Raw genomic sequence first — 26637 nt, 5'->3', positions numbered from 1 at the left:
GATTCAGGCTTTTTGGGCGGCGCAACGACGGCTCTGACGTTAAAGTAGGCTCCACTTTTGAGGCGGCAAAAGGTCAGAGAATGGCCAAACTCTCCCTATAAGTGGCTGTGTGAAAAAGGTCCATTCCTCGGGGAGATCCGTACATGCGATGCGCTAGTGAAGCTCCTCTAGCGTCACGCGTGCGCCACGAGACGAACGCTTTAGCGGGTATCGTATCGGAGATGCAAAAACGGTTTACTAAAACTCTATCGCCGTTACTCTCACCCTCCGCGTGCAGGCGGACTTTGCACGTTTCACGAATAATTTAGGGTAGATTTACGAGTAAATTTCATGAAAGAAACTGCGCTTAAATTATCGTCAAGTAATTACGGGATCCCCTTTACGCTCGAAAGTTTTAATAAAGTGAATTATTAGGTCGCTTCGTTTCATGCAAACTCCGTTCGTTCTGCGATGTTCACGCGTTTTTTAATGGTGCTGATGGAAGAAGCTCCACGCACCACATAACCCCGCCCAGGGTCAACCGTTATCGAGAATGATACCGTTCTGTCTCCCAAGCTGTTGATAGCAGGAAGTGCATACGCCATTTTTTTTCGCATTACACACTGTAATACGAGGTGTCCAAACTAGGCGGATCCAACCCATTTTCAAAAAATGAGGAGACATATGTTCAATTACTCTTAAAACGAAGGTGGTGAGGTGGTGGTGGTGGGGGTGGTGATGTACTGCCTGTAGCGGACGCTGGACGACGACAACGACGACAACGATGGCCACGCACGTGGAGCACCCGCTTCTCAGTTCCGCCGGCGCGGCCATGGAGATGGGCCACCGTCACCGCCTCTCCGTGGCATACCATCATCGCCGGTCGGGGCTCATGTAGAGGAAGACCACTGTCCTCTACATTTGGTGACCCGGACGAAGAACACCACGTCCGGAGCAATTCGGCCCTTCACCATCCCAAATTTCTGACGACACCATCGGGCAGCACTACCTCCGGCACACACGCGCTTCACAGATTGAGCCGCCTTCACTCCTACCGCGTCGCGGTACTCCTCACTCCTCTTGTCACGCTCCTCACTGCCGGCCGCGACACTCGAGCCTTGCGCTCACCTGCCGGTCGCGGCAGTCGCGGCAGCCGACGCCTTGGCACGCTTCAGCCCGTCTCGGCACCTCACTCACTCCACCTCTGACTCTCGAGCTTCGGCTCCCGTGCCGGTCGCGGCACCCCAGGACCACGACACCGAGCGCCTCACTCTCTCTCGCTCGTCTGTACCTGACGGATCGTTTTTCCCGTCCTCACCATCTGTGACATGCCGCCAACGTGTGTGCCATTCACCTGTTCGACCACACGTCACCACGTCTGCACGTCTACCACGGTCGCCCTCAACTGCAGCTTTTCCCAGACGCGTTACCTGGACTCCAGCTCTTCCGATGCGTCCGCGACGCATCTGCCGGCCGGGGGACCCCTGTAGCGGACGCTGGACGACGACAACGACGACAACGATGGCCACGCGCGTGGAGCACCCGCTTCTCAGTTCCACCGGCGCGGCCATGGAGATAAGCCACCGTCACCGCCTCTCCGTGGCATACCATCATCGCCGGTCGGGGCTCATGTAGAGGAAGACCACCGTCCTCTACATTGCCTGCTGCAGTCGGCCACGCTTAGGCGGGCAACGTCACGACTATCGCAGGGAGCGCCGGTGCGTCTTGGGCAAACTTCACAGGGAACTGTGCCGAATCACACTGGACCAGTTATTTTCACTGTATAATTTTTCATTGTAGTTTCATTGTTTGTGTATGACTGTTTGTTTGACCCTTGTTTTGCAATCTTGGGCAAGTAGAAGATTTCAGTGTTATATACTTTACATGAAAAGTGAGGCTCGCAATGATAACTAATATAATAAGCTAAACTAATAAAACTAAATAAACTAATAATAACGGATAACTCAAAGCAAACAGGCCACACTTTTCTTACTTTTGCTGTTAATCTTGAATAGAAGTGGATGACTTGGAGCTGGTTACATACGGGGGGGGGCAATAGGGGTGGACGGGTAGGTGGAAGGCCTTGAACAGACTGTTGAAACTAAAGAACATTGATAAGACACATACCGTCCACCCCTATTGCACTCGACTTTCAGTACATTGTGCTGCTTGGGATATCGATGTAGGGCGAACCTTGCGCATTCTCAATGCACAAGAAAATCGCATTGCGAACTCTTCCCGATAGCAGGGGACCGCTCGAATCAGTTGAGGCCGAATCACGTCACGAAGTCAGAAGAAATGTCGTAAGAAAGCTCACATCAAACGACATGGTGTACATACCCTTTGGCACGCTGGAGACAAAGCACTTCCCCCCTCTTTTTTTTCTTTACGGTTCCTCGACCAAGCCGATACCCAGACCAGTCTACAGGCCACGACATTAATTTCATCTAGTATTCACCAATAACAATTAGACAGCTTTTTTCTTTACACAGGGTGCGAGGAACCAGGCCGTATTTGGCTAAGAAGGAACTTAACCTGATAGTCACTAGCGATCTACAGTCGGCAGAGTAGTGCCTACGACGTCACCGTATAGTCTCCAGGGTACACACACAACATATCCAGCGAAGATTTCATTTAGCGTTTGCCCCGCTATTCCAAACATGTGACCTCAAGTGACCTCAAGGGACGAAGAAACGCGAGCAATAGCTTACCAAGTGGATGAAGAGAAAGAGGCCTAACCTCGGACGCGGCGCTTGATATACCTAGGAGTGTTCGACGTCATCACCCTCACTGACAAATCATCGGTTAGGGATGGGACGGGGGGATGGGGAGTCCGTGGAAGATGCAAAGTAAGGGGGTGTCCGCGAGGGATTGAAAGAAAATGTTTAAAAGGAAAGGGGAGCTGCTATAGATATCACGTGTAACGCATCGGGCTGTCGCAAGCGCGAGAATTTTTTTTTATTCCGTGTTAGCGCCGCGAAGCAGCTGTGGCTATGAGCGGCGTACAGACGTGGACAGATGGAGAGAGGACAGCAGGAAGGAGTGGGGGGCAGGGGGTTAGTATGCATCCTGTGCCGACTTCAGGGGGAACTGTGCCAACATTCGTCTGGAAAGTCTTCAGAAAACCAGTCAGGGAAAAACTCACACAGCACAGCCGGCGGTAGGATTCGAACCCACCACCTCCCAGTCTTCAGCACGACCTTTACCAACGAGCGGGATGCCTTAACCTGCTCGGCCATGCCGCTGGTATAAGCGCGAGAAATGCTGTCAAGATGTGCCCTTACCAGTGTGCTTTGTGTGTGTGTGTGTGTGTTTTACTTGGAAAAAATGGTTGCAATCTTGATAGCATATGAGAAAGCATACGATGAAAACCAACAATGACGCGAAGCCTACAATCAGGAAAAGCGCACAGTCAGTTTATCCACTTGGGTAAGGGCCAGCTTTCACTTGGCGACGGCCGACGTGACGTCATTTGCGGGCGGCGAAAGTAGAAGTAGTAGTGTCATGCCATTTCAGCACTTGGTTTCGCTTCTGTAATGCCATATTCTCTGAACCGACGGTGTACGATACCGATCCAGCGATGCCGGAAAACTTGAGGCGAAGGATCGAGGAATGCTGCGCACAGATAACCGTTGAGCAGCTACGAGGAAACGTGTAATCAATTGAAAAGCGGCTCCGTATGTGCCTTGCCGCGGAAGGAAGGCATTTTGAACACGTCCTGTGATTTCTGTGCCGCAATAAATCAAATTTGTGTTTTCCTAATTTTGTAGTTTGAACTTAAGAGGTTGCCTTCATTATAAGTAAAGAACGAATCTTCATTGCGGTTGCAAGCACAAGAATACATCGTGGCGGTGCATAAGGAGCACATCGCTCTCTGCACTGTCACACCACCGTCGATACATCGTCCAACGGTCGCCTACGGACATTCAGAGAATATGGCATTACAGAAGCGAAACCAAGTGGGGAAATGGCATGATACGCATAATTTCTCCTGCTTCGAGATTGAAAGTGAGTAGAAGGTCAATTGGTCAGAAGGCTTGTTATTTCATGGTACGAAAGCTCAGGACAACAACAGAATCCCCGCTTCACTCCTTTGTTTTGCTTGTTTGTTTTGTGCGTACATTCTTTGTTTTGGTGATAAAAGCACGTTATCTCGACTACACGACGGCCCCGTAGAGCGGACTGTACATCAATCAGATAAACAGGAAGGAAGGTTGGCGAAGCGGGTTCTGCGGCTGTTACTTTTCTATCAGCACTCCCTGCTGCCAAACATGCGGAAGAACACGTAATTCCGAGGCGGATAGCAATGTGAAAGAACTTGTGTTTGCGGTCCTACGCGAGGGAAATATGTAAACCGAAACTAATTAATTACTCGCGAAAATGACTAGACCCGATGATTTTTTTTCCTCTGAGGGGTATGTACTCAAGATCCCCAATGGTGTACTAGATGTCGCGGTACCGTCGGACGCGTACTTTGAAAGCTGTCATTTCTGGGTAATTGATTTTTATTTTTAGCTAATTAATGAAAGTGCGCACATCAATTTCACACTGCATGGCTGGTGGACGATATCTCAGAGATGGTAACGAAAAAGAAAGTTTCCCGATAGATGGCGCCGTTCCCGAATTATTCAGCTCGGGGATTTATCTGAGACACCCTGTATATATATATATATATACAGGGTGTCCACGCTAGGTGTGAACATATTTTTTAAATATATATATATATCACTTTTTCCAAGATGAAATTAATTGCAATATAGCATATGCTGAAGGGCACTCCCTAGCAAGGCATTGGCAAAGTCCAAAGGCAATTTCTTAATTAACTTTCATTAATTAACTTTTTAATTATAAAAGCTACAAAGTTGTCCCAATGAGAACATCTGTTCCTTTCGGTCACCTGATATCGTAGCCGTTTTCAGAACAAAAATCCGTTTGATAGATCGCCCGCAAAAAATTAGTGAAGGAACGCCATTTTTTTATTTATTCATTGCGCATCTTCGCAGACGCGTATTTCCTTCATCCCCAACGTGAGAGGGGGAAGGAGCACACTATCGCCTCTCGCGTCCTGGAAAAAGATTAAAAGAAAACAGAAAATGCAACCCAAGATAAGGCCAGTTCCGATAGAGTCACCCGATACATTTGTTTTTGTTTTGTTTCCGCAAGTTAAGGCGGTGCGTCAGCACCGACGCTCTATGGGAACCCCCATACATTTTTCAACTCTCGTAGCGCCGCGAACATTTGGTTGATCTCCGTGCAACTGCTTTTAAATGGGAGAGGAGGCTTAGATCTAGTGCATGATCGAAGCAGATTTTGGGTTTTAGACTGAGAAATTTTTATATCATCGTCGAAAGGTTTGGGAAAAGCTATATTTCGAGCCTCCGCTCGCTTACAAAATAGGACCGCAAAAAATTGAAAATCTGGCTCGATCACGCACTAGACAAACATATCAAGAACGAACACCAATAAAAAGATTTCATCTATGTTAAGCCGTTGACTCGGCACACGAGTTTTTGTCAGGTATGGTCATCCGTGGAGTACGTCCCTTCAGAATGGGAAGCGCAGTGCTGCCATCTATCATCGAGTGTGTGCTCACAAGCAACAACAATCTGACCGCTGGAAATGATATACCGCTGCACGTGGCCGGAAGAGGAGGAGGCCGACGTTGACGATTACGCCGGAGCACGAGCACGGGCAGCGTAGCCCAGCCCCAAAATTTTGTTTATTGTTTGTTCAACGACGCTCATTTTCTCGGGGGAACAGTAGATGGAACTTCGTCTTGGAATTCCCAGTCGCAGCCACAGAAATGTGGAACGATCATGCTTGTAAAAAAAATAGTGGCGCTGGATAGGTTATACAGTGAAATCTTTTCTTTTACAGTGGATGCCGGAAACCTGGCAGCGCTTTTAGCACTCATCCAGTAGGATGTCATCAGGAAGGGGGGTCTATTGTTTCATGGGACAACTTTACAATAGTTATTTGAGCCGCACTGGGTGTCCCCTCGTCCGATGACGTGGTTGGGAGCGCGGATCAAGTGTGGTCCCCTAGACTCTAAGCATTTGAAATTTCGGGCGGCGGATGGAGCTGGTTGGGGCAGATTTCAGACACGTCCATATCGTTTAGTGTACAATAAGGTACAGCGGACAATTTGATGGGCAAGTGTGCATATATGCTTCGGCTGAGAAAAGTTATTCAGGATCGAAGTTGAATCAGAATGGAAGCTGAAATGGAATCGGAGCATTTGGGACCCAGGTCGAATAAATGGATAGAAATGTTGGCTCCCTCAGGTTGGGAAATGAATATCAGCGTTACGACGTCATCAGCGAGCACTGGGATGGCAGAAGTGTCAAAAACTGGCGGCACGGCAAACCCACAGTGCCGTCTTCCTCACACCGTTACACAATGAGGGTGTCAGGGCGGACACTGATGAACGTGAGCATATGATGCCAGTAATACCTTAGTTGTACCTCAGAAAGTTATACATGTGTGGTTGCTCGCACGATGAAGTAAAGATTACAACACCTGGATGCTCACATGCGGATCACTAGCTTCAAGGCGCTCGGAATCTATCACCCATTCAGACATGGAAGTCGTTTCTGAACGCAGAAAAGGACTGCGCCGTGAACTAACACTGCAGTGCAAAATGTGCACACTAAAGGGTGTGCTTGACACTGAGGTTCCACCAAGCATCGGACAAGATCATATGGACGTGAACACCGCTGTAGTTTGGGGAGTCCTCTGTAGTGGAACGGCATATTGACCCGATGATCAGTTATGTGCCGCAATAAGCATGCCGTGTATGGTGACCGGAACATTCGCGATATATCAGGACCAACTGGCGGACGGTAGCAAGTGTCAGAGCAAGGACAGAGTGACGTACCGGGACTGAAGTACGCGCATGTCTACTGGTACCAGATCCACGGTCAACTCCACGTATAACCAACCGGCAGTACTGCCTCTTCTTTGTAGGTACTGGACGACGCCTTTCGGAACGAGAAAAGGGTGGTGTACCTTGCCGAATTTATAACGACTACCTCCTGCCAGAGCCTGTTGACCCTCGCTATCCTCGAAGCATGAGATTTAGGGCTCCCGACTACAGAAGGAAGTACGCTAAGCCAGAGGAATTGTAATCAGTGTACCGTGCGCCTTTTGCTAATCGAGACAAGCTCATGTGATGTCGGCAGCCTCGACGAGGACGAGAAAGAAAGCTAGAGTGGATTTCTGGAAAGTTCCTGCGCGGATAGGCAAGGTGACACTCACAATGACAATTTGTTATGAAATGCTCCCACTCCGAGATCCACGAGCTGAAGGTCATCTCCAGACGAATGGGACATCAAAGACCCGGTTCACGGTGTGCTGATCTGTACATGGGCGAAGTCTGGGGCCGTGGTTAGTGACGACCAGGATGAGCACAACAGACCCGAATTATATACTCGACCAAACTAGAAACCTCCATTCGCACTTTACATTCCAAGCAGCTGTATGGTCCACGCACACACATTTTTCTCCTCTACCCTGCTTTTCTTCCCTTTTCTTCTTCTCTTTTGCCTTTCTCTTCCTCCTCCACTGATGTCTAATGATATGGGAAATGCTATGCAGCCTCTTTGCAGTTTTATTTCATTTCCGTTGACTGTGCAAGTAAATGAAGCGTTTTGCACCACCACAACGTGGTCTGAAATTTGTAAGCCCAGGGTGACAGGAAATAAAGAAAACAGGTTGCGGTTTCGTTTCGCAATTTCCGAGTACTGTCGGTAGGCTATAACATGTCGACACAAACTTGTTTCGACCGCGTCCTCTCCAACTTAGGTTTTTTGTGTTACGAGAGATTTCATTTATTATATGCACAAACATTGCAGAAATCACGCGAAACGACTGGTGACTAACCCTTCGCCCGACAACAGCACAGCACGGAACAGCAACAGATCAACGAAGAAGTTGAGGAGACAGCTGGACAGCCTGTGCGCATTCAAGAGCCACGCCACTAATTGTTCCGTCTGGCTGAGCGCAATATGCGTGTTTACAGTGTTGGACTTGGCATGGGTGAGCACGAGCGGTCATATGTTTGCACAAAATTTCGCTTGACCCGTCGCGCGCCAAGAGAAAACAAAAATAACACAAAAAGAAGACGTTACATCAGCGGTACTGCATTTCCAAGCAACCGCCACAATGTTTTGAAGCGGTGACTGCGCAAACCATTTCGCTCGCTGCGCCATCCCTCGACTGTAGACGACGAAGTGCCGGCTATGATGCACCGCCTTAAAGCTCATCTTCGACGCATGAGGCGGCACTCCGGAGCGCCGAAGAAGGTTCCCTACATATTCAATACATGGCGCCAATATGGCGCCGGGTCAACTTTGGAGCGCGCCGATCGTGTTCCGCTGGACAGACGCTAGAATACGACGCGAGTGTGAAAAAGGTGCATTCTGGCATACTCTTAACATCCGTCGTCTGCTCTTTTCATGTATTCCGGCGAATAACATTCGAACTGTCCACTATTTTCACTTCCAAAAGGAACAAAATGAAACTATAGTTTCAAAATAGAAATCATGTTTTTTACGGAGCCAAAACGAACCGACAAATACGATCGTGTGAAACCGGCCTAAAGAGAACTCGTTCCTTTCACTCTTTCGTAATGAGCAACGTTTACAGGCTGGCAAGTGCAACAAGTGAGGGTATTTAGTTCATCTTCTCCAGCCAGGTGTATAAATATGGTGATTAGTGATAACAGTATCATTGTGTGTAGAGATAAGGGGCAAGGTTCTGCTTAGGGTGCGAACCTGCAGTTATGAAGGCACTTTCTATCGCCAGAGATTCCGCGTCGCATTCATATAATGCATAACGCTGTTAACCAATGCGAGGCAACGTCCATAATGTTTACTCGTTTAATTAAACCTGTTTCTTCCACCCATGTCGCAGTCGATGTCAGTGTACGACAGTTCAGACAGCCGGCTTCCATCAGAGCACCTGAAGTCCAGAAGCATTCGCCTAACAATGTACCTCGTGTTTCTGATGAGCCAACCATAGTCTTAGCCATGACAAGAAAATGGGTTTCCTGAAATAGAAAATTTGCCTTAGGTGAGCCGAACGATATTCGCCTGTCTCTTGGGATCCCTGAAAGGTGTTGAAAGTGAGACACCTGGCTCTGGCTCCATAAAATAACTGAATGAGTTAAATTGGAAGTAAATCTGCTATTACTGACATTGAAATGTGGAACATGTGCAATGAGCACTGACCCTTAAGATATGCCGGTCTCATAGCTTCGAGTACCGCGTCGTGATCGTGTCCATGGAAAGCATGGAGTGTTCAGGGCGTGGCCTCGGGCTCGCGCCGGCATACCTCTTCCATTTCATCATTACGTGGAAAGTTTGTAATTAGGTTTTATCTGTGTTACACCTGTCGCAAATCTGTTTTGGATGGAAAAAGGTACGCAAGTCAATTACGATCCGTGTACATGTGACATGAGCTGGTTGAATTCAATTCCATTAGTGGACGTCTATTCATGACACACGGAAAATGATAATGGCCGTTGCGGGTGTGACGGGGCGATTGTCGGGGTGTAGGTGGCAGTCCAGTAGCGCAGCAGGAGTGTTTTTCCGACTGATCCACGACGTGCGTCTGACATCGGGAAACACCGCGCGCTATGGAGTCTGTTGCCTACAGATATTCGCGTCTGTCCGGGAGCATTTTACGCCGAGTGGACAGAGCGATCGACGCCATGCGGCATAAAAAGTTGCCGATGAATAGCTCACACAAATTTCTGGGACAATATCCACCGCACTAAATATACTTCTACATTTCATCGATATCTGGAATGAATTAACTCAGGAACCCTAGAAAATAACAACATCGCACATTCCAACAAACGCTTGTTGTCGACGAATATGGTAGCATTGGTGCGCGTCACTCGCTCTGTACGCGTTCTCGCTCTGTACGCGTGGTCCTCGCCACGTGTGCAAGGCCATGCGCGCGACGTTTTGACGTGGAGGAGGAGGAGGAGTGTCCTTGGGAGGAACCCGAGAGGTCTGCCTGCCTGATTAGGCGGCATGTTTCTCGGGAAGGGAAAGATGGTGGAGAGGAGGAAAGGGTGAAGTGGAAGACCAAGCGGAATCCGCTCGGGGGGAGGATAGCTGCGTCCATGGGCCGACTTCAGGGGAACTGTGCCGGCATACGCCTATTACACATCTGAGGGAAACCCAGGAAAAACCCCAGACGGCACAGCCGGCCCGCGGATTCGAACCGCAGACCTCCCAGTCTCCAAGCGCACGCGTTACCGCTGCGCCACCGGAGCTGGTGACGTTTTGACGTTGAAGAAACGTTCCATGCATTTTAGATTTTGTGGTTAACGCGCTACGCCGTCTACCCGGCAAGGGTCAATACTACTCGCTTGGAAAAATGATGACCACAAAAAAAAAAACATGGAAAAAAAACTTCCGATATCCCAGATTAGGAAATCCAGAATACCAAGCCAATTACACATCAACAAAGTAAGTGCATAACAAAAAGGTAGAGAGAGTGAAAAATACACAATTTGATAGACATCAGTGTGAGCAAATCATACAATGTAAGGGATTAATGCCAACAATATGATTGGAACTAGGACAACAGAATACATACACTTCTACAATATACAACAGTCGTCAAGAAAAAAAATGTTAAGAGGTGACTATATCATGGATGCAACCGACTAAAACAGACCGTGAGAAATAAAATGATGCAACATGGGAAGAGAAAATAAAAATGAACAGTCTATCTCACCAGCAGTAAAAATCGACCCTGCTTTGCCATCAGCCCTGTTCTTCATATCTCGTAGCATATTCCCCACCAAGGTCAGGAAAGCATCTTGAGCCAAAGAGGTCAAATTGTTGCGTGCTAGGTTCAATTGGTGCGTGCTAGCTGCTAGGGGGGGGGGGGGGGGGGGAGAGGGGGCACGACAACGTGATTAACGTGACAATCTCTCCTCTTCTTCCTTTTCTTCTTTACGCGTTGTCCTTACCTTGAGGTCGATACTGTGTGAAACCACTGATCTCGATTGTAAAAGGCTGGATCGCGGATAGGGAGCGCGAGCGTGAAGAAACTGGCCGCCATCTTACTGTACCCACAACAGTCGCCGCAGCGATCATGGCAACTTCTTGCAATTACGGTCGTACCAACCGTACTGGCAAGGTTACAGGGCCTAAATTTATACAGGTGAGTCACTCTTTATCAAGGAATAAATAGGCGTCCATTCTGTATACTTAATTGACCACTATGAAGTGTTTTTTTGCCCAAAACGAGCACTGGATGCAGGTTGCTTGATCGCTCTTCCGACGTTCAATCGAGCACACTTGCATTTTACCCGGCGGCAAATACAGTTTGAGTGCATAATATGCTTGAAAGAACACGTTACACTACACAGGTAGTGTTGTCATCAATATATGCGCGAGCACTCGAGCGCTTTTTTTCATGCATTGCTAGCATGGTACACCGTGTTCTCTGCGGAAGCAAGTGCCACATTCATTTCTTTGAATTTCCTTCGCGCACAAGTTCGGTATTACGTCATAATGAGACCACGATTGTCACCTTTTTTGATGTATTGGTATCGTTTTGTGCCTTGGTTTGATTTGTGGCAAAGAATCCTACGTAATGCTGGTGTGGCGCGACTTGAATAACGCCTTTGTGTCTGAGCTGTATCGTCAGCTTGTTACGATAGTAGTAATTTGTAGCGTGTCATGCTATTTGTAGCAGTTTTTAAGGCAAAAGTGGTCTCTCAATACAGGTTTCGTCATGAGGGCTACCCAGTGAATAATTTGTGCAGTGTGATACGGCTGGGTGTACAGGTAAGTATCACGTTCCTCATCCACTGGTTTCTACTTTACAGGAAGGAACAACCTCAGTGCACGCACTGTGGTTAGCCTCTCTCAGTTTTGCATATTTTCTTACATGTTCACATCAGAAACACACGTTACACTTTAGGCTCCTTCACCCAGCAATATAATAATTAGAGATTATAATTCTTTTTAGAAGAGTTCCCCATATTCTTTTCAGACTAGTTTTTAATCTTTTTAATTTTTAGAAGATACAGGGATTGTAAACCATGTTTTAAACTGATGTTTTAACATTTGTCCAATGCATTTATTAAACAACATATTCATTTTTAACTGGTTGCACCCAAACCAATGTTCTGATGTATTATTTCCTTTGTTGTCGATGCACCATAAAAATTGGAATAATCATCATCAATGCAGGTTACTTCACAGCTGCCTCGACATACTCAAGAAATGGGTGCAGAACCTGCGTAATGCCCACAAACTTTGACCACCACAGCACCTTCAGAAAGTAAAGGCATATGTGTCACATGGGATTTTTAAAGGCATTCACAGTATATAATACCTTGTATGAACTGTTGTAGATCTAAGCAGCCTCTACAGTACACTCTCAGAAATTAAAACGTGTCAGGGAACTGTGATAATTGTTTCAGTTAATAGGCATGCACATATACGCTATAAGAGGAAAGTTATTTATTGAGAATGCACTTCTCTGGCTACTCATGTTGTTTACATCTACTGCTTACCACATTCATTTATCACATATTATATTCTTATATATTATTATTATATTATCACATATTCGATCACATTAAATTTAAAATTTAGCATATATGAGAAAATATGAGTGGGGAAGTTGCTATTCATTGCTCATTCCAACCTAAAATTGAGTGCTACAAATTTAGGGAGCGTACCTGACCATTGTCATTCCTAAAATATATATTGCCATTGTATCAAGGTCACAAAACAATAAATGTAGCCTTTTGCGACCTCCCTGCACGTTCATTGTATCCTGAAACGCATAAGTGCAAGAAATGAATCTTGAACTTGAATAAACTCGATGTTGTATAAACTAGACATAAAATGTTGAATAATATAATGAATGATATAAAATATTGAATAAACTTGAACTCGTATATTCTCTTTACTCATCATCAGTGATCTTCATTACACAAGCATATCGTGTTAGACTTTTTTGTTTGCGTTTCACAGACTGGGTACACGAGGGCCAAAATGACAAAATCACAACTGTTTCAACCTCCAAATAGTCCTGTTGCAATTTGAAGACCATACGTGGAGCTGCATTGTTTGGAACATGCTCCACATAACAAGCATGACAAAGTCAGCACTCGATAGCAGGACCCCGTCCCCAAGCAGCTTTTCTCACGCTGCAGTTGTATTCAACAAAAGCATGTGAGTGCTGGAGAAGGACATTCAGTTTGGCACAACCGCGCCTGCAAATAATCGGAACAAATAAAGGAAGAAGCAAACAAGCATAGAAGGGCTGTGCTTCAAAGGGAGATAAGTCCTGTGTCTCAAGGAGGTGTTACCACTTTCTAAGTAACTTAATTGATTAAGCTTACCTGATTAACTGTCCTAAAGAGTGTGATCTAATTGCGTGAAGTAATTATTTGGGCTGCTTCGGTGTGTCCATATTTGCGAGGCAAAGCACCGCTGTCGTTTACTAAGAGACTCGTGCTAAGGCGATGCTTGATATAAATCATACTAAACGCATACACGGCTAAAACAACGGCTGTGATTCTACAGAACGATCTCTTTCTGCCATGCGAGTATATCTTTTCCCGGACCGTTCTTTATGGAACAATTTTTGTCCAGAACGCGGTACGGGACAATATATACATGGTTGTTGTTAACCTCAAGTTGTTTCTTATTGAAATATTGGCTGGGAAAGGTGCTGTAGTACAATCCCCAGCGCTGCACTGCAGTGACGGTCTAGTTTCGGAATGCAAAACATAACGTAATTAAGAATCGAACGGCAGGACACCTGTGAAACATTAGGATACATCAGTATACTGGCACCTTACAAAATTGTGTGATGACAAACAACGATGAATGCTAGCAGCGCAATAAATACTCACAATCTCTGTTGCCTAGCTCCCACTGTTTTCTATGGGCACACACAGCACTTTAGGGCCCACCAAAATGGCGGCCCGAAGGCACGCCTCTCCCCCACGAGCCCCTCTCCCATGCGCGATCCAGCCTTTATACATAGAGATCAGTGTGTGAAACCAAGCCCAAAGCGTACGGACCCAATGTTGCCAGCCTTGTATGTGCCAAGTGTAGCATTTCGAGCCTGGGCAATTCCGAAAACGCGTGGCGTCCCAATGACGTGATTGGGTTGTGTGACAGCGCGAGCGTTCTTAACTGCTGAGCGCGAAAAGCTCGTGGTGGAATGTTGGTCAGCCTGTTTTTGGCCAGGTTGAGGGTAGAGGTTACCTCCGCCGGACGTCGAATAACTTCCCAGCTTTCAAAATTTTCGTATGTCGTCTCGCACTTGCCACCCGAGGCCGCTGCAGAAGTGCGCGACCTTATTCTTCAGCCACCCTCTGAGACTCCGTACGACACCTTAAAGACCGAGCTAATCCGCCGCACGGCCGCTTCGGAACAACGACGCTTGCAGCAATTGCTCACTAGCGAGGAGCTCGGAGATCGTAAGCCCACCCACCTCTTGCGCCGCATGCGCCAACTCCTGGGAGATACTTCCGCTGATGATGTCATACTACGTGAGCTCTTCCTACAGCGCCTACCCCACCATGTCAGGCTCATATTGGCTGCTGCCGAACTCACATCTCTCGATGAACTAGCCAAAACGGCCGACCGTATTATGGACCTGCAGGGCCTTCCCGTTCTTGCTGCGTCGAGCCAGACCTCCCAGTCAAGTTATCCCACCCGGCTGTCATACGATGCTGCCCCTTTCCCCCTACCAGATCCCACTATCGCGACCTTGACTTCCACTGTCCAGCATTTGCAAGCCGCAGTTCAGGCGCTTCGCGTCGAAGTCGCTGCTATCTCCCATCCACCCAGAGCTTATTCTCCTACATATCGCCGCCACCGATACCACAGCTCTCCTTCTCCTGCCAATGGGTACTGCTGGTACCATGACACCTTTGGAGTCGCTGCCCGCAACTGCAAATCGCCGTGCTCATTGCAGGGGAACGGAAGTCCCAACCATTAACGGCTGGAATGGTTGGGGACCGCGACAGCCACTTGTTCTACATCACGGATCGCGAGACTGGCAGACGATTCCTCGTCGACACCGGCGCCGACGTTAGTATTATTCCTCTGACACGTCACGACAAGATGCGCCATTCCCCGGAGTATACGCTACAAGCCGTTAATCAGTCGAAAATTGGCACATATGGGCACCGATCGCTCACCTTAAACATCGGTCTTCGCCGCATTTTCCGCTGGCTCTTCGTTATCGCCGACCTTCCCTACGCGATCATCGGCGTCGACTTCTTGAACCACTTCGACCTACTGGTGGATATTCGTCGCAGTCGTCTGGTGGACAACACCACACTGCTTGAGGTCCGCGGTTTTCCGTCTGCTATCCGCGCCCTCAGTCCTACGCTCCGCCTGCCCGACCCCAGCCCTTTCGCAGACATCGTCAGTGACTTTCCTGCCATCTTACGCCCTCCAGCAGCAGACGCTCCTTCCAAGCACGACACCGTCCATTACATAGTCACCAAAGGACCACCCATACCCGCCCGTCCCCGCCGGCTGGCGCCCGAGCGCTTGCGTATTGCGAAGCAAGAATTCGACCATATGTTGGACCTAGGTATCATCAGACCATCTTCCAGCCCATGGTCCTCACCTCTTCATATGGTTCCAAAATCTACCGGCGACTGCCACCTCTTCAGGGAGCTCTGCCACCTGCTCGGCATCAAGCACATACGTACCACCGCTTACCACCCCGTCACCAATGGTATCATTCAACGTCTGCCCAGGCAACGCAAGGCAGCCCTCTGTGTCGCGAACGATACGCGACCCTGGCTGGATCGTCTTCCCCTTGAGCTCCTAGGCATCCGCTCCTCCGTGAAGACAGACCTGCGCTGCTCTTCAGCCGACCTCGTGTACGACTCGCCCCTACGGCTGCCCGGAGCTTTCTTCACACCCGTCGATTCGTCAGCTGTGCCCGACCCCTCCTCTTATCTCGACCGCCTACGTTCGATATTCCGCGACATGGTCGCAACACCTCCTCGGACCCCTCGCCGTTCCCGCACCATATCTGTAGCCCTGACCTGGACACGGCAACACATGTTTTCGTCCGACGTGACACCCTTCGCGCACCCGTTCAGCCACCATATGATGGCCCCTTTAGGGTACTTCACCGTGCCGACAAATACTTCGAGATGCAGCTGCCGCGCGGTCCCGACACCATTACCTTGGCCCGGCTGAAACCCGCCCACCTCTCGGACATCGACGCACCCCCGCGCCCACAACCCACCTTCCCTCCCCTGCTGCACTGCCCATTGCTACCAGCGGTCACCGACGCGCGCGTCCGCCAACACGCCACGTTCGCTGGACTTCACCTCTCGTTCAACCCTCCACAACCCGGACTACAGGACAGTCCCTCCGCCGCAGGGGGGAACCCTTGTAGCGGCCAACTTCACTATCATTGACATCGCTTGTTGCCCCGCGAGTTCTTACCTCGAGCGTTGGTGTCGAGCGCACCCGCAGTTCATTAAAATATCATTCTTCCTTTGGCCAACACTTGTATCGGACCTCGTTTATTGTAGCGCAGCTACAGTGTAATTCGCTGCGCCGGACTCACTACCAGAACGTGTTGGTGGCCGAGCTGGGTGGGGTCACCTGAGAAATTTCAAGGGAGGGGGGGGGGTGTTGCCAAAATTCAGGGAAGGTGTACACCCTCCATAGGGAAATGTAGGGAAATCCCTGATATCGCCGGTGGCGATTAGACACCCCAATGTCAAAAATAAAGTTGTTCATTAGCAGATTTGGAGATAACGCTAAACAAGTTCTACGCGCCCTCGAGTACATTATGTATTTCTCGCTTAAAGGGACTATGAAATTTCCCGAACCCCCATACTTTTTTTCGCTGGAAACTGTTCTTCCCGCAGAGAAACTAATATGCCACAAATTTTTCCGGACGAAATCGCTCCACTCTGCGAGGAGCGCGCGCTGGAAATGTCTCTTCCGCGTTCCCCCTCTCCCGCGCATATTTCCCTGCCGATGGTGTAACTGTACGGACCGCTCTTCGGTTCCCCGTTACGTCACCGGTGTTGCACAATGGCAAGTAATGCCGCGAGCTCGCGCTGTGGCTGCCGCCACTGCCGAAATCTGCCGATCGCGCGAAAGCTGCTGTCATGGAGATTTCCACTCCCGATGAACGCATACGCGGGATCCTACGGCGCATGCTCCTGGCGGGATTCCTCGGCTCGGCAACACGTCACGATGACGTGTTGCTGAGCCGGCCGTGGTCGCGTCAAGTTACCCGTTGTGTCTCCGCTCGGCAGCTCGTCACGGCGCGGCGCCAGTTGTCCTCCCTTCGCCGCTACGTTTAAATTCGCTCCCGAGAAATCCGCTCGCGCGACGAAAGTAAAATTTCGGTTCTAGACTCAGAAAAATGTCTTCTTTCGAACGAAACGAAGAAAAAAATCGTTTCATAGTCCCTTTAAGATGAAGGAATGCTTAGATCAGAGTAATCAGGGCTCTCACACACGCGGGCCGCATGTGCATGGCTTGCAATCATCTTCTGTGCCCCGAGGGCTCTTGACCACTAAATAGAATAAAGCTGCCCCCCCCCCCCCCCCAAATAATGAAGAATTCGGAATGAAACCAGGTTTTCAGGCATTGTTTTTACCCTTGCTCGATGTAGTGCTGCTCCTGTCGACGTTAGGAAGTACACATTCGGGCAGTTCTTGTGACTCAACCTCAACCTCAGAACCTCAACAAGTAGTTATAGCGATCTGGTCTGAACGTGCATTTTGATAAACTACACTGTAACTAATATGATATTTAAGAAGTAGTAGTGGAGACAAGTGCAGAGAATGGCATCATCTTAATCTTACACTAACTTTATGGGCTTGCAGCATAGCAGCAGCCTCTCCGGATATTATGCGCGAAAAACTATATGGGCACAGAGAGGCGCAGAGAAAAAGAAAAGGGGGAGAAAAATACAGATGGAGTAGTTATGCACGAGGGTCATTGTGTGAAATATTTTAGTTTTTTCTCTTTCCCTGATTTTTTCTTTTTCACGCTGAAAATGCAAGCAAAATCAACAATACAGTGTGTAAACAGACAATTTCAGTGCTCCTGCACGTTGCGATAATCGTTCGTGAAGAACTATGTACGAAAAACTTGAAACGCCTTTCAAACTTTCAGTGTCTCATTTGTTTCTGTTTGTGTGTCAAGTGAAGCTTTTCGTTGATGAATTGTATATACGTATATGCGAATGCCTAATAATACCAGTCAGCTGTTTACGCTAAGGTACTTTGCTATAATTGCGGTCCTTTCCTGGGGTTTCATTACCCCCACCCCCTGAATTTTTCCAACCACCCCCCTGTAATTCATGAGATTTCCTGATACAGCTTGGCACCCAATTCATATACCCATAGATATGTATCCATAAAGATATACCCCCCTATGGTTCACTCCACTCGAAATCCCGTAGACATCTTATCACACCGGGTACCGCATCTTGGCTTCTATGCGTATTGATGATAGTGCCAGCCGCAACAACAATGACAAAGTAGAAATTGTCGTTGCTTTTCGGTGCTGATAGGAGTTGCGCGATGGACTAAAAGCTGATACCTGCCGTTTGGATTCAGCATGAGAGAGCCGCGATGGCAAGGAAAAAACTTGCCAAGATACGGGGCACAAAAGTGAACTTGCACGGCACATCGCCGGCAGTCCGAACATTTACACGGCAGCAGACGCCTACGAGCACTGGTGCTAAAGTCTGAGGAAAAGATATCATAGATGAAAATAATACATATCTGTTACGAAGCCATTTCAATTTCACTGTTCATCGTAATCAACCAATTTTTCTCGAAGTCAGCACGCATAGAGAAGTCCATGATTCGCTTACACGTCTACCTGCAAGAAATGACCCACAGTCTCCTTCTGAAACATTGCATCACATTAACATTTCTTTGAAAAAAAGTAACCTTTCTGCGACCCCGATGATGGCAGGGGCATCCAAGGAATACACCACAAAGAGTCACTGGTGTATTCTGCATAGCGAAGCCATTATCAACGACTTCTACTGGCCCTTGTACTGGGATTTTAACAGTGGTGACCGCAAAATTTGGAAAAGGCGCCGGCAGAGCCCTTTAAAACGGGCGAAACCCTTTGTATCATGGTGCCAAAGGCATATTCGAGACGTCTTATGCTATTGCCCTTCCCGCTGGGATTGTAACGGAGGCGAACACAAAATCCGTAAAAGACCGCAGCAGAGCCCTAGAGAACGGGCGAAACATCTTTAATCATGGTTCCAAACAGATATTATCCACGGCTTATGATGCTCTTCTACTGGGATTGGAACAGAAACGACCACAAAATTCGGAAAAGGCAGCAGCAGAGTCCTTTAAAACGTACGAAACCCCTTGTATCATGGTACCAAAGGCATATTCATGACGGCTTATGCTATGTCTTTCTACCGGGATTGCGCAAGAGGGGACCGCAAAATTCGGATACGGCGGCAGCAAGGCCTTTTAAAACGGGCGACACTCCCCGTATCATGGAGCGAAAGAAAGAAAGTTGTCAGTGGCTTGTGCAATGCTATTCTGCTGGAGTTATAACACAAGCGATCGCGAAATTCGGAAAACGTGGCAGCGGAGCCCTCTTAAACGAGCAAAACCCCTTGTGTCATGCTGCCAAAGGCTTATTATCAACAACTTATACTATGCCATTCTACCGAGATCATAACACAGTCGACCGCAAATATCGGAAAAGGATGCAGCATAGCCCTTCAAAACGGGCGAGACCCCTTGTATCATGCTGCCAATGACATGTCATCAATGACTTGTGCTATGCCGTTCTACTGGGATTGTAAGAGGCTACCGCAAAATACGGAAAATGCGGCAGCAGAGGCCTTTAAAACGGTCGATACCCCTTGTATCATAGTTCCAAAGTCATATACCTATTCGCAACGGCTTATGCTATTGCCATTGTACTGGAAGCCCGTACCTTGCTCCTCTGTTGCACCCTGAGAGGTCGCGTTTGACAAAATCGCTTGCAAGACGGCACACGAAATGGCCAAATGGCCAATTTCATCAACTTCGGGACTTAATATCATGTGATATGACAATAATATTAAAGATGTCCTAAGCTGATTTTGTAACATGTATATGTGAAAGTAAGATCACTGGGTTTGAAGCCCGTACCTTGTTCCCCTGTTGCACCCTGAAAGGTCGCGTTTGACAAAATCGCTTTCAAAACGGCACTCGAAATGGCCCATTTCATAAAATTCGGGGTTTAATCATTTGATATAACCATAATATTAAAGATGTCCTAAGGTGATTTTGTAATATGTATATCTGAAAGTAAGATCACGGGGTTTGAACCCCGTACGTTATTCCCCTGTTGCACCCTGAGAGGTCGCGGTTGACAAAATCGCTTGCAAGACGGCACCCGAAATGGCCAAATGGCCAATTTAATAAAATTCGGGGCTTAATATCATTTGATATAGCAATAATATTAAAGATGTCCTAAGCTGATTTTGTAATTTGTATATCTGAAAATAAGATCACGGGGTTTCAACCCCGTACCTTGTTCACATGTTGCACCCTAAAAGGTCGGGTTTTGACAAAATCGCTTCAAAAACGGCTCTCGAAATGGCCAAATGGCGAATTTCATCAAGTTCGTGGCTTAATATCATCTGATATAACGATGATAATAAAGATATCCTAAGCTGATTATGTAATATGTATATGTGAAAGTAAGATCACGGGGTTTGAACCCTGTATCCTGTTCTCCTGTTGCATCCTGAAAGGTCGCGTTTGACAAAATCACTTCCAAAACGGCACTCGAAATGGACAGTTTTATCAAGTTGTATAGTTTAATATAAAAGCGATATAAAATACAGAACTGCATCATTTGTATATTACTCACTCAACATAAAGTTGTCTACTCTGTCAGCCCTTTCTAGTTCTGAAAAAAAAAAAAAAAAAGACCGTCCTCCTTTCGAACTCCTTCAGACCGGCCGTACAGTCTCAGCGCATGCGTATTACGATAATACTTGGACTTGGTCCGTCGAGCGCCTAGGAGGGGAACCCTGTCTGAGTCGCAAGTCGCACGAAGGCCCTGTGTGCATCAGGATTAACACTCACGCATCGTGCCGTGGTTGGTATGTGGCCTGGAGGACGTACTGACTAAAAATAGGCGATGACATTTCCAGAATTTGACTGTCATTGTCGAAAAATCGCAGTCTAAACATGGGCTCTGTGCAAAAATCGACGGAATCCCTATAGGCGCAATGCATTAAAATTCATTTGGCCAGGGTGCACTAGGTCTATATTCTGCTAGCGCCTCTCATGTCTCCAAGGGTTCTTTGCATATAGTGTTCTTCTGTATTAGACGATCACATCTTAAAATTTTTATTCTGTTTAGCTGTTAATTGGCATAAACGCCATCTCCCATTGAATTCACATCTGTAAGGCCGCTTCCCGCATAGCGGCTGAGCATAGTGGCGGAGCGCGCCGGCTGGGGGTGGGGGGTGGGGGGGGCCACGAATTTTGGGATTTAAAGGTACGTCGTTTGGATGAGAGGGGGGAGAGGAGGCAACCTGGGGGTGTAGTCTCGTTCTGGTATCTTAATGTTTGTTCTTGATTCAATAGTAAAGCAGTGGTTGAAAGTGTGCGACATCGTCTGTCTCGTCCTTTGTTTACCGCGTCGCAACTGTCAACAACTGCTGCACCTGTAGAACGTGTTTAATTGATTTGCACAAATTGTTGTCAGAGTTGTCAGAATTGTTGTCACTATCAGAGATATCATTTGTCAACCATTAAAAAATCAGAGGATTAATAATTAAGTTCCTTAGTTTTATAGCAACTTTTCATGGGAAACTCGATGAAATGCTTTAGACAACAGAAAGACGGCATCAGTTTGACCCCGAAAATTAATTACCTGGGAAACATAATGTATTGTCTCTATTAGTTGCGTCACTGTTAACACCCCTGCCCGGGATCAGTGAGGGCGCCTCTAGGTCGCGGAGAGGTCTGAGATCGCCTCGTGGGATGCTTTTTCTCGTTAGCGTCGTACGTGTCTGTACAGCAAGGAGCGTAACACTGCGCTCCACGGAACATGGTCATGTCTGCACTGGCACTGGTAAGCGAAAGTCGGCGTATTTACGCCTATAATACGAGGGGTGTTCAAGTCAAACCGGAACTTTCTGTCTCCTGAGTGCAACATGTCGCCACACTGCGCAGACAAACGTTACGTGTAACATCACAGTACCATTATTGAGTGTACAAATGGCTCGCGCTACTTCTTTTTCGTCATTTTCACACGCGACAGGCCTCCGCGTTCACCACGTGGTGGTCCAAAGTTTGTGCAAAACAGAAGACACGTGCTGGACAAGATCGCCGACAACGAGGTGAGCGCGCACATCGAACAGCGAATTGTCATGAACTTTCCCGTCAATGAAGGCATAAAGTCATCTGAAATTCACAGAAGACTTCAGGCTCAGTATGGCCACGATACACTAAGCCGCAGCAAAGCGTTTGAGTGGTGCAAACGGTTCCGAGACGGCCGTACATCAGTGCAGGACGATCCCGGCCGGGGCGGCTCAGAGCACGTGTCAGAGTTCCTGAGAACATCCAACTTGTGGAGCGCCTGATCCTCAAGGACCGACGGATAACATGTCTCGAACTGGCTCGAAAGACGGACCTTTCTGTGGGAACGTTGAACACTATCATTCATGAACACCTCCAGTTTCGGAAAGTTAGTGCCCGTTGGGTCCCGAGGCAGCTCTCCGTGTTTGACCGGCAGAGAAGACTGGAAATCTCCCAAGAGCTAAGGTACCGTTTCGACACTGAAGGACAGCCGTTCCTTGATCGGATCATCACGTGCGATGAAACGTGGGTGCACTATTTCACTCCTCAGTCTAAAGCGCATCAAAACAGTGGAAGCATCCGGGCTCGCCAGCTCCCAAGAAGTTCCGAAGCACCCCGTCTGCGGGTAAGGTCATGGCCACGGTTTTCTGGGACAAGGCTGCCGTTGTTCATGTTGATTTTCTGCGCAGTGGTACCACCATCAATAGTGCATATTACTGCCAGGTTCTCAGGGATGTGCATAAGGCGCTGAAGCAAAGGCGGCCGGGCCTCATCACCAAAGGAGTCCTCTTTCTACAGGACAATGCACGCCCGCATACCACGCATCTCACGACACGCACCTTACAGGAACTTGACTGGGAGTTGCTGCCACATCCCCCTTACAGTCCAGACCTCGCCCCCAGCGATTTCCATCTCTTCGGGCCACTGAAGGCGTTCCTTGGGGGCCGCCACCTCAGCTGCGACGACGAGGTCAAGAATGCGGTCCGATCATGGCTGCTACGCGCCGGTAAGGATTTCTACGCTGCAGGCATCCAAGCCCTCGTGAAACGCTGGGACAAGTACATTAGTGCAGCTGGAGATTACGTTGAAAAATATAACTAATTCCTCGCCTGTAAGTTCATTTTACTTTTGCGAAAAATGAAAGTCCTGGTTGGACTTGAACACCCGCCGTATGTTGCGGTGCGAACGCGATCGAGGCACATCGCCTGCGCTGCACTCCCATTCGTGTGTTCGGTATACGTCATTCCGTCTTAGTTGCAGAGGGAGTGCGAATCTTTAAAATAGCACAGAAGTCATTTTTAACACTCTGTTTTCTTCCTATTAAACTGTTAAGTACACCAGTAAGATGCATCATGCGAAGTAATTCACACCACACAGTCATAATTATCGCAGAAATTGAATTTAAAGTACGCCGCAAAAGAACCACCGTGCGCAACGGCGGTGGAGATCAGTACCAGCCTGTGATCTGCCTGGGACCTCGCCCTGACGCTACAGGGATCATGACCGCTGATTGGTCTAGAGAAATGTCGTCTGCTACTCCGCTGTCGTCTGCTACACGGCTGTTGGGGTTCTGAAAAAGCATTGCTCCCGGCTCGGTCGTGATTCGGCCGCTCCTTCTATCCCCAATTCTCCGGGAGAACGGGCGAAACTGGTTTACGGCGGCAAAGGGACAAGGCGCTGACCCCCACTGACCGATGAACCAGAACGAGTTCCCGCTGTAACGTCATCGGTGACGCGGCATCGTACCTGCTCCTCCTCGTTATACCAGGAGTAGCGAGTTAAGGGTGAACGCGCGGAATCATGTTTATGTGAGTTTCTTTTTTTTTTTCTTGTGGGAAACAAATTGCACACATCAAAACCTTTCGCGCTATTCGGTAAAATGACAATCACACTTTCATCAGAAGTCTTAATCTGATATCTTTTTTTTTAATGGCCCTCTGTACTCCTTTAAAAGGCCCCGTAAAACTCGTTTATTTAATAAGTACGCTTTTTTTTTCGGAAGAGTACATTGGCCAAGTAGACTGTGAAACCATGCCGAACATTACTACTTGGTCTCATACCCACCTTTCCGGATTCGATAGTCCCTTTAAAGGAGCGTGGAAAGACTCGAGAACAAATATGTCGGGATAACTAGAAATTATGGCACACACATTTGCACAAAAGCTACGAGTCCAGCGCGTAGACCTGGAGCGCAAGAGAGCTATGAATCGCGCGGGTCAGAAAACCTGCTCCCTCGGCTGCCAGTCTGCAACGTCATGTGCACCAATACTACTGAGGCGAGCGCCCATTTTTTATTTCTTCTTGCAGTAGCATTTAGCCCCGCTCTTCCCGCTCTCGCTAGCAGATGATTCTCAGTGGTATTTTGCGGGACGGTTCCTAAAGGTACTATGCTCATATGAGGCAGTAAAAAAATATATGTTCCAAGTGCTTCTCATGCTCCTATAATAAAAATGTCTGCACAGTTCCCCGTGAGAGTAAGAGAGTAAGTCGGCTCAGAATCCCCCCTGCGAGTGACGTTGCCCACCTGAGCGTGGACGACCACGGCAAGCCAGACACCATCAGATGACACCATCAGTAGACACCATCAGTTGACACAAACCCCTACTTCAGACAGCGGCAAAAATCAGCAGGTCACACTGCGCCAGGACATTGGGCATCATCTCTCGCGTGTCCTGAATGAATGAATTGAAACTTTATTTCACATTGTAACAAAGTACAATGTGGAAGGCCCAGTGCACAGTGCTGCAAGCGGCAGCTTAACAAGGCTCTGGGTTCCCACTCTGACCGTGACAGCTCTCAAGAAAAAATACACAGGAAAAATACACACAAGGCTATATTCATTATGTGACTTATCAAATCATATTATCTACACTAATGACTACAAACAAAAGAAAGAGTAATTAACATAATAGACACACTCAAACAAGTAACATTTGACGAATTCACTTGTTGGAAGTTTTTACATCTATTTGGAGCCCTTGATAAAATAGTTTTTATTACCGCAGTTCGTTCTTGAGAATAATAATAATTGGGGGTTTACGTCGCGAGACAACTGAGATCTCTTGAGAACGGAATCTTCCATGTGTCGTTGTGACGTGTGTTAGCACTGGCATAGGGGGCTTCAAACTTTGACAAGTTAAGGTAAGTGCTGTTATCAGTTTTTCCCGCATTTTTGTACACTGTGAGTATAGTTGATGGTGGTATAATTTCGGAGCAGGTATGATATTAAAGTTGACAAAGATATTCTCTAGAGGGTCTAGAAATGACAAATGCGCTTTGCTCCTAAGGCTCTTTTTCTGTAACTTGAAGGGAGACTCCGCACCAAAAGCGCGTGTTGAAAGTGCGACATCAATCCATACCATATGATGTTTCAGTGGACACAAGTTTTCATCCCCAGGTTTCATATCTAATTAGGAAACGTATTGTCCTTTTGGGCGATTCGGTGTGCCACAGGGAGTATCTTAGGGAAGTGTCCTTAGCCCTCTGTTATTTAACATTGTCTTGATGGACCTCAAGGGGTCCTTCCTCGGAGGGTGCATCTGTCCATCTATGCTGATGATATCTGTGTCTGGACGGTTGGCAAGTCCCGCCCTGCAATTCAGCGTCGGCCCCAGAGCTCACTTAATGCCATACATGCCTACTTCCTGAAAGCAGGGATGGACATCTCCACTGTGAAAAGCGCTACCCTTCCGTTTACCCGGAAAGAGATGCGCCGGTTCCAATTACACATCGGGGGATCCCGCTTAAGGCAGGTCAGGCACCACAGGTTCATCGGTGTTGTGTTGCACCGCAACCTGTCGTGGGCAAGACACATTGATTATCTCATTTCAAAGGCACAACGTTGGGGAAATGGGATACGTCACTTTGCCGGCTTGCGCTGGGGATGTACTGAGTGGGACCTTCTTGCACTCCACAAAGCGCCTGTTCGTGGCTCAGTAGCCTACAGCCTTCCTGCGTTGCACGGACTATCACGTACGTCCGAACACAAGCTCCGTTGTGTCTTGGCGCGCAGCTTGCGGACCTGTCTTGGCGTTTCGCGTTGCGCTGAGACGAGGATGGTGGTAGCCAAAGCCAGGGAACTCCCAATTGGCGTCCTCCGTCAGAGAGAAACTTTCCGCCACTATTTGCGATTGCGCGCTCACCATCGGCGTCACCCACTGGTACAGAAGCTACGTAAGCGGAACCACAGCAAAATCGCGCTGTGTGCGCAAGAAGTAACGGGCCACATACCTGCCTTCACTGTTGCCCCAACCGCTTCTTCAGTAGCACCATGGACACTGCCGAAACCATCCATCTCGACTCACATCCCGGGGGTCAAG

General features: G+C 48.0%; 1 protein-coding gene and 1 long non-coding RNA gene across 2 annotated transcripts; one reads left to right on the top strand and one right to left on the bottom strand.

Moving 5' to 3' along the window:
• Nucleotides 1–8844: 8844 nt before the first annotated feature.
• LOC135397683 (uncharacterized) lies at nucleotides 8845–10884 on the bottom strand. The gene is made up of 2 exons (XR_010423695.1): nucleotides 10732–10884; nucleotides 8845–9028 (listed from the first exon to the last, which is right to left on the bottom strand). It is a non-coding gene; the product is annotated as an uncharacterized LOC135397683 (long non-coding RNA).
• A 3309-nt stretch (nucleotides 10885–14193) lies between these two features.
• LOC135397514 (uncharacterized) lies at nucleotides 14194–14976 on the top strand. Its single transcript, XM_064629118.1, has one exon. The coding sequence runs from the start codon at nucleotides 14194–14196 to the stop codon at nucleotides 14974–14976; it is 783 nt and encodes a 260-aa protein (XP_064485188.1).
• Nucleotides 14977–26637: the final 11661 nt, after the last annotated feature.

Source organism: Ornithodoros turicata, chromosome 6, assembly GCF_037126465.1.
Source record: "Ornithodoros turicata isolate Travis chromosome 6, ASM3712646v1, whole genome shotgun sequence".
Classification (NCBI taxonomy): domain Eukaryota; kingdom Metazoa; phylum Arthropoda; class Arachnida; order Ixodida; family Argasidae; genus Ornithodoros; species Ornithodoros turicata.
The sequence above is the reverse complement of the archived record's forward strand: the minus strand, read 5'-3'. Positions and strand labels throughout refer to the sequence as shown.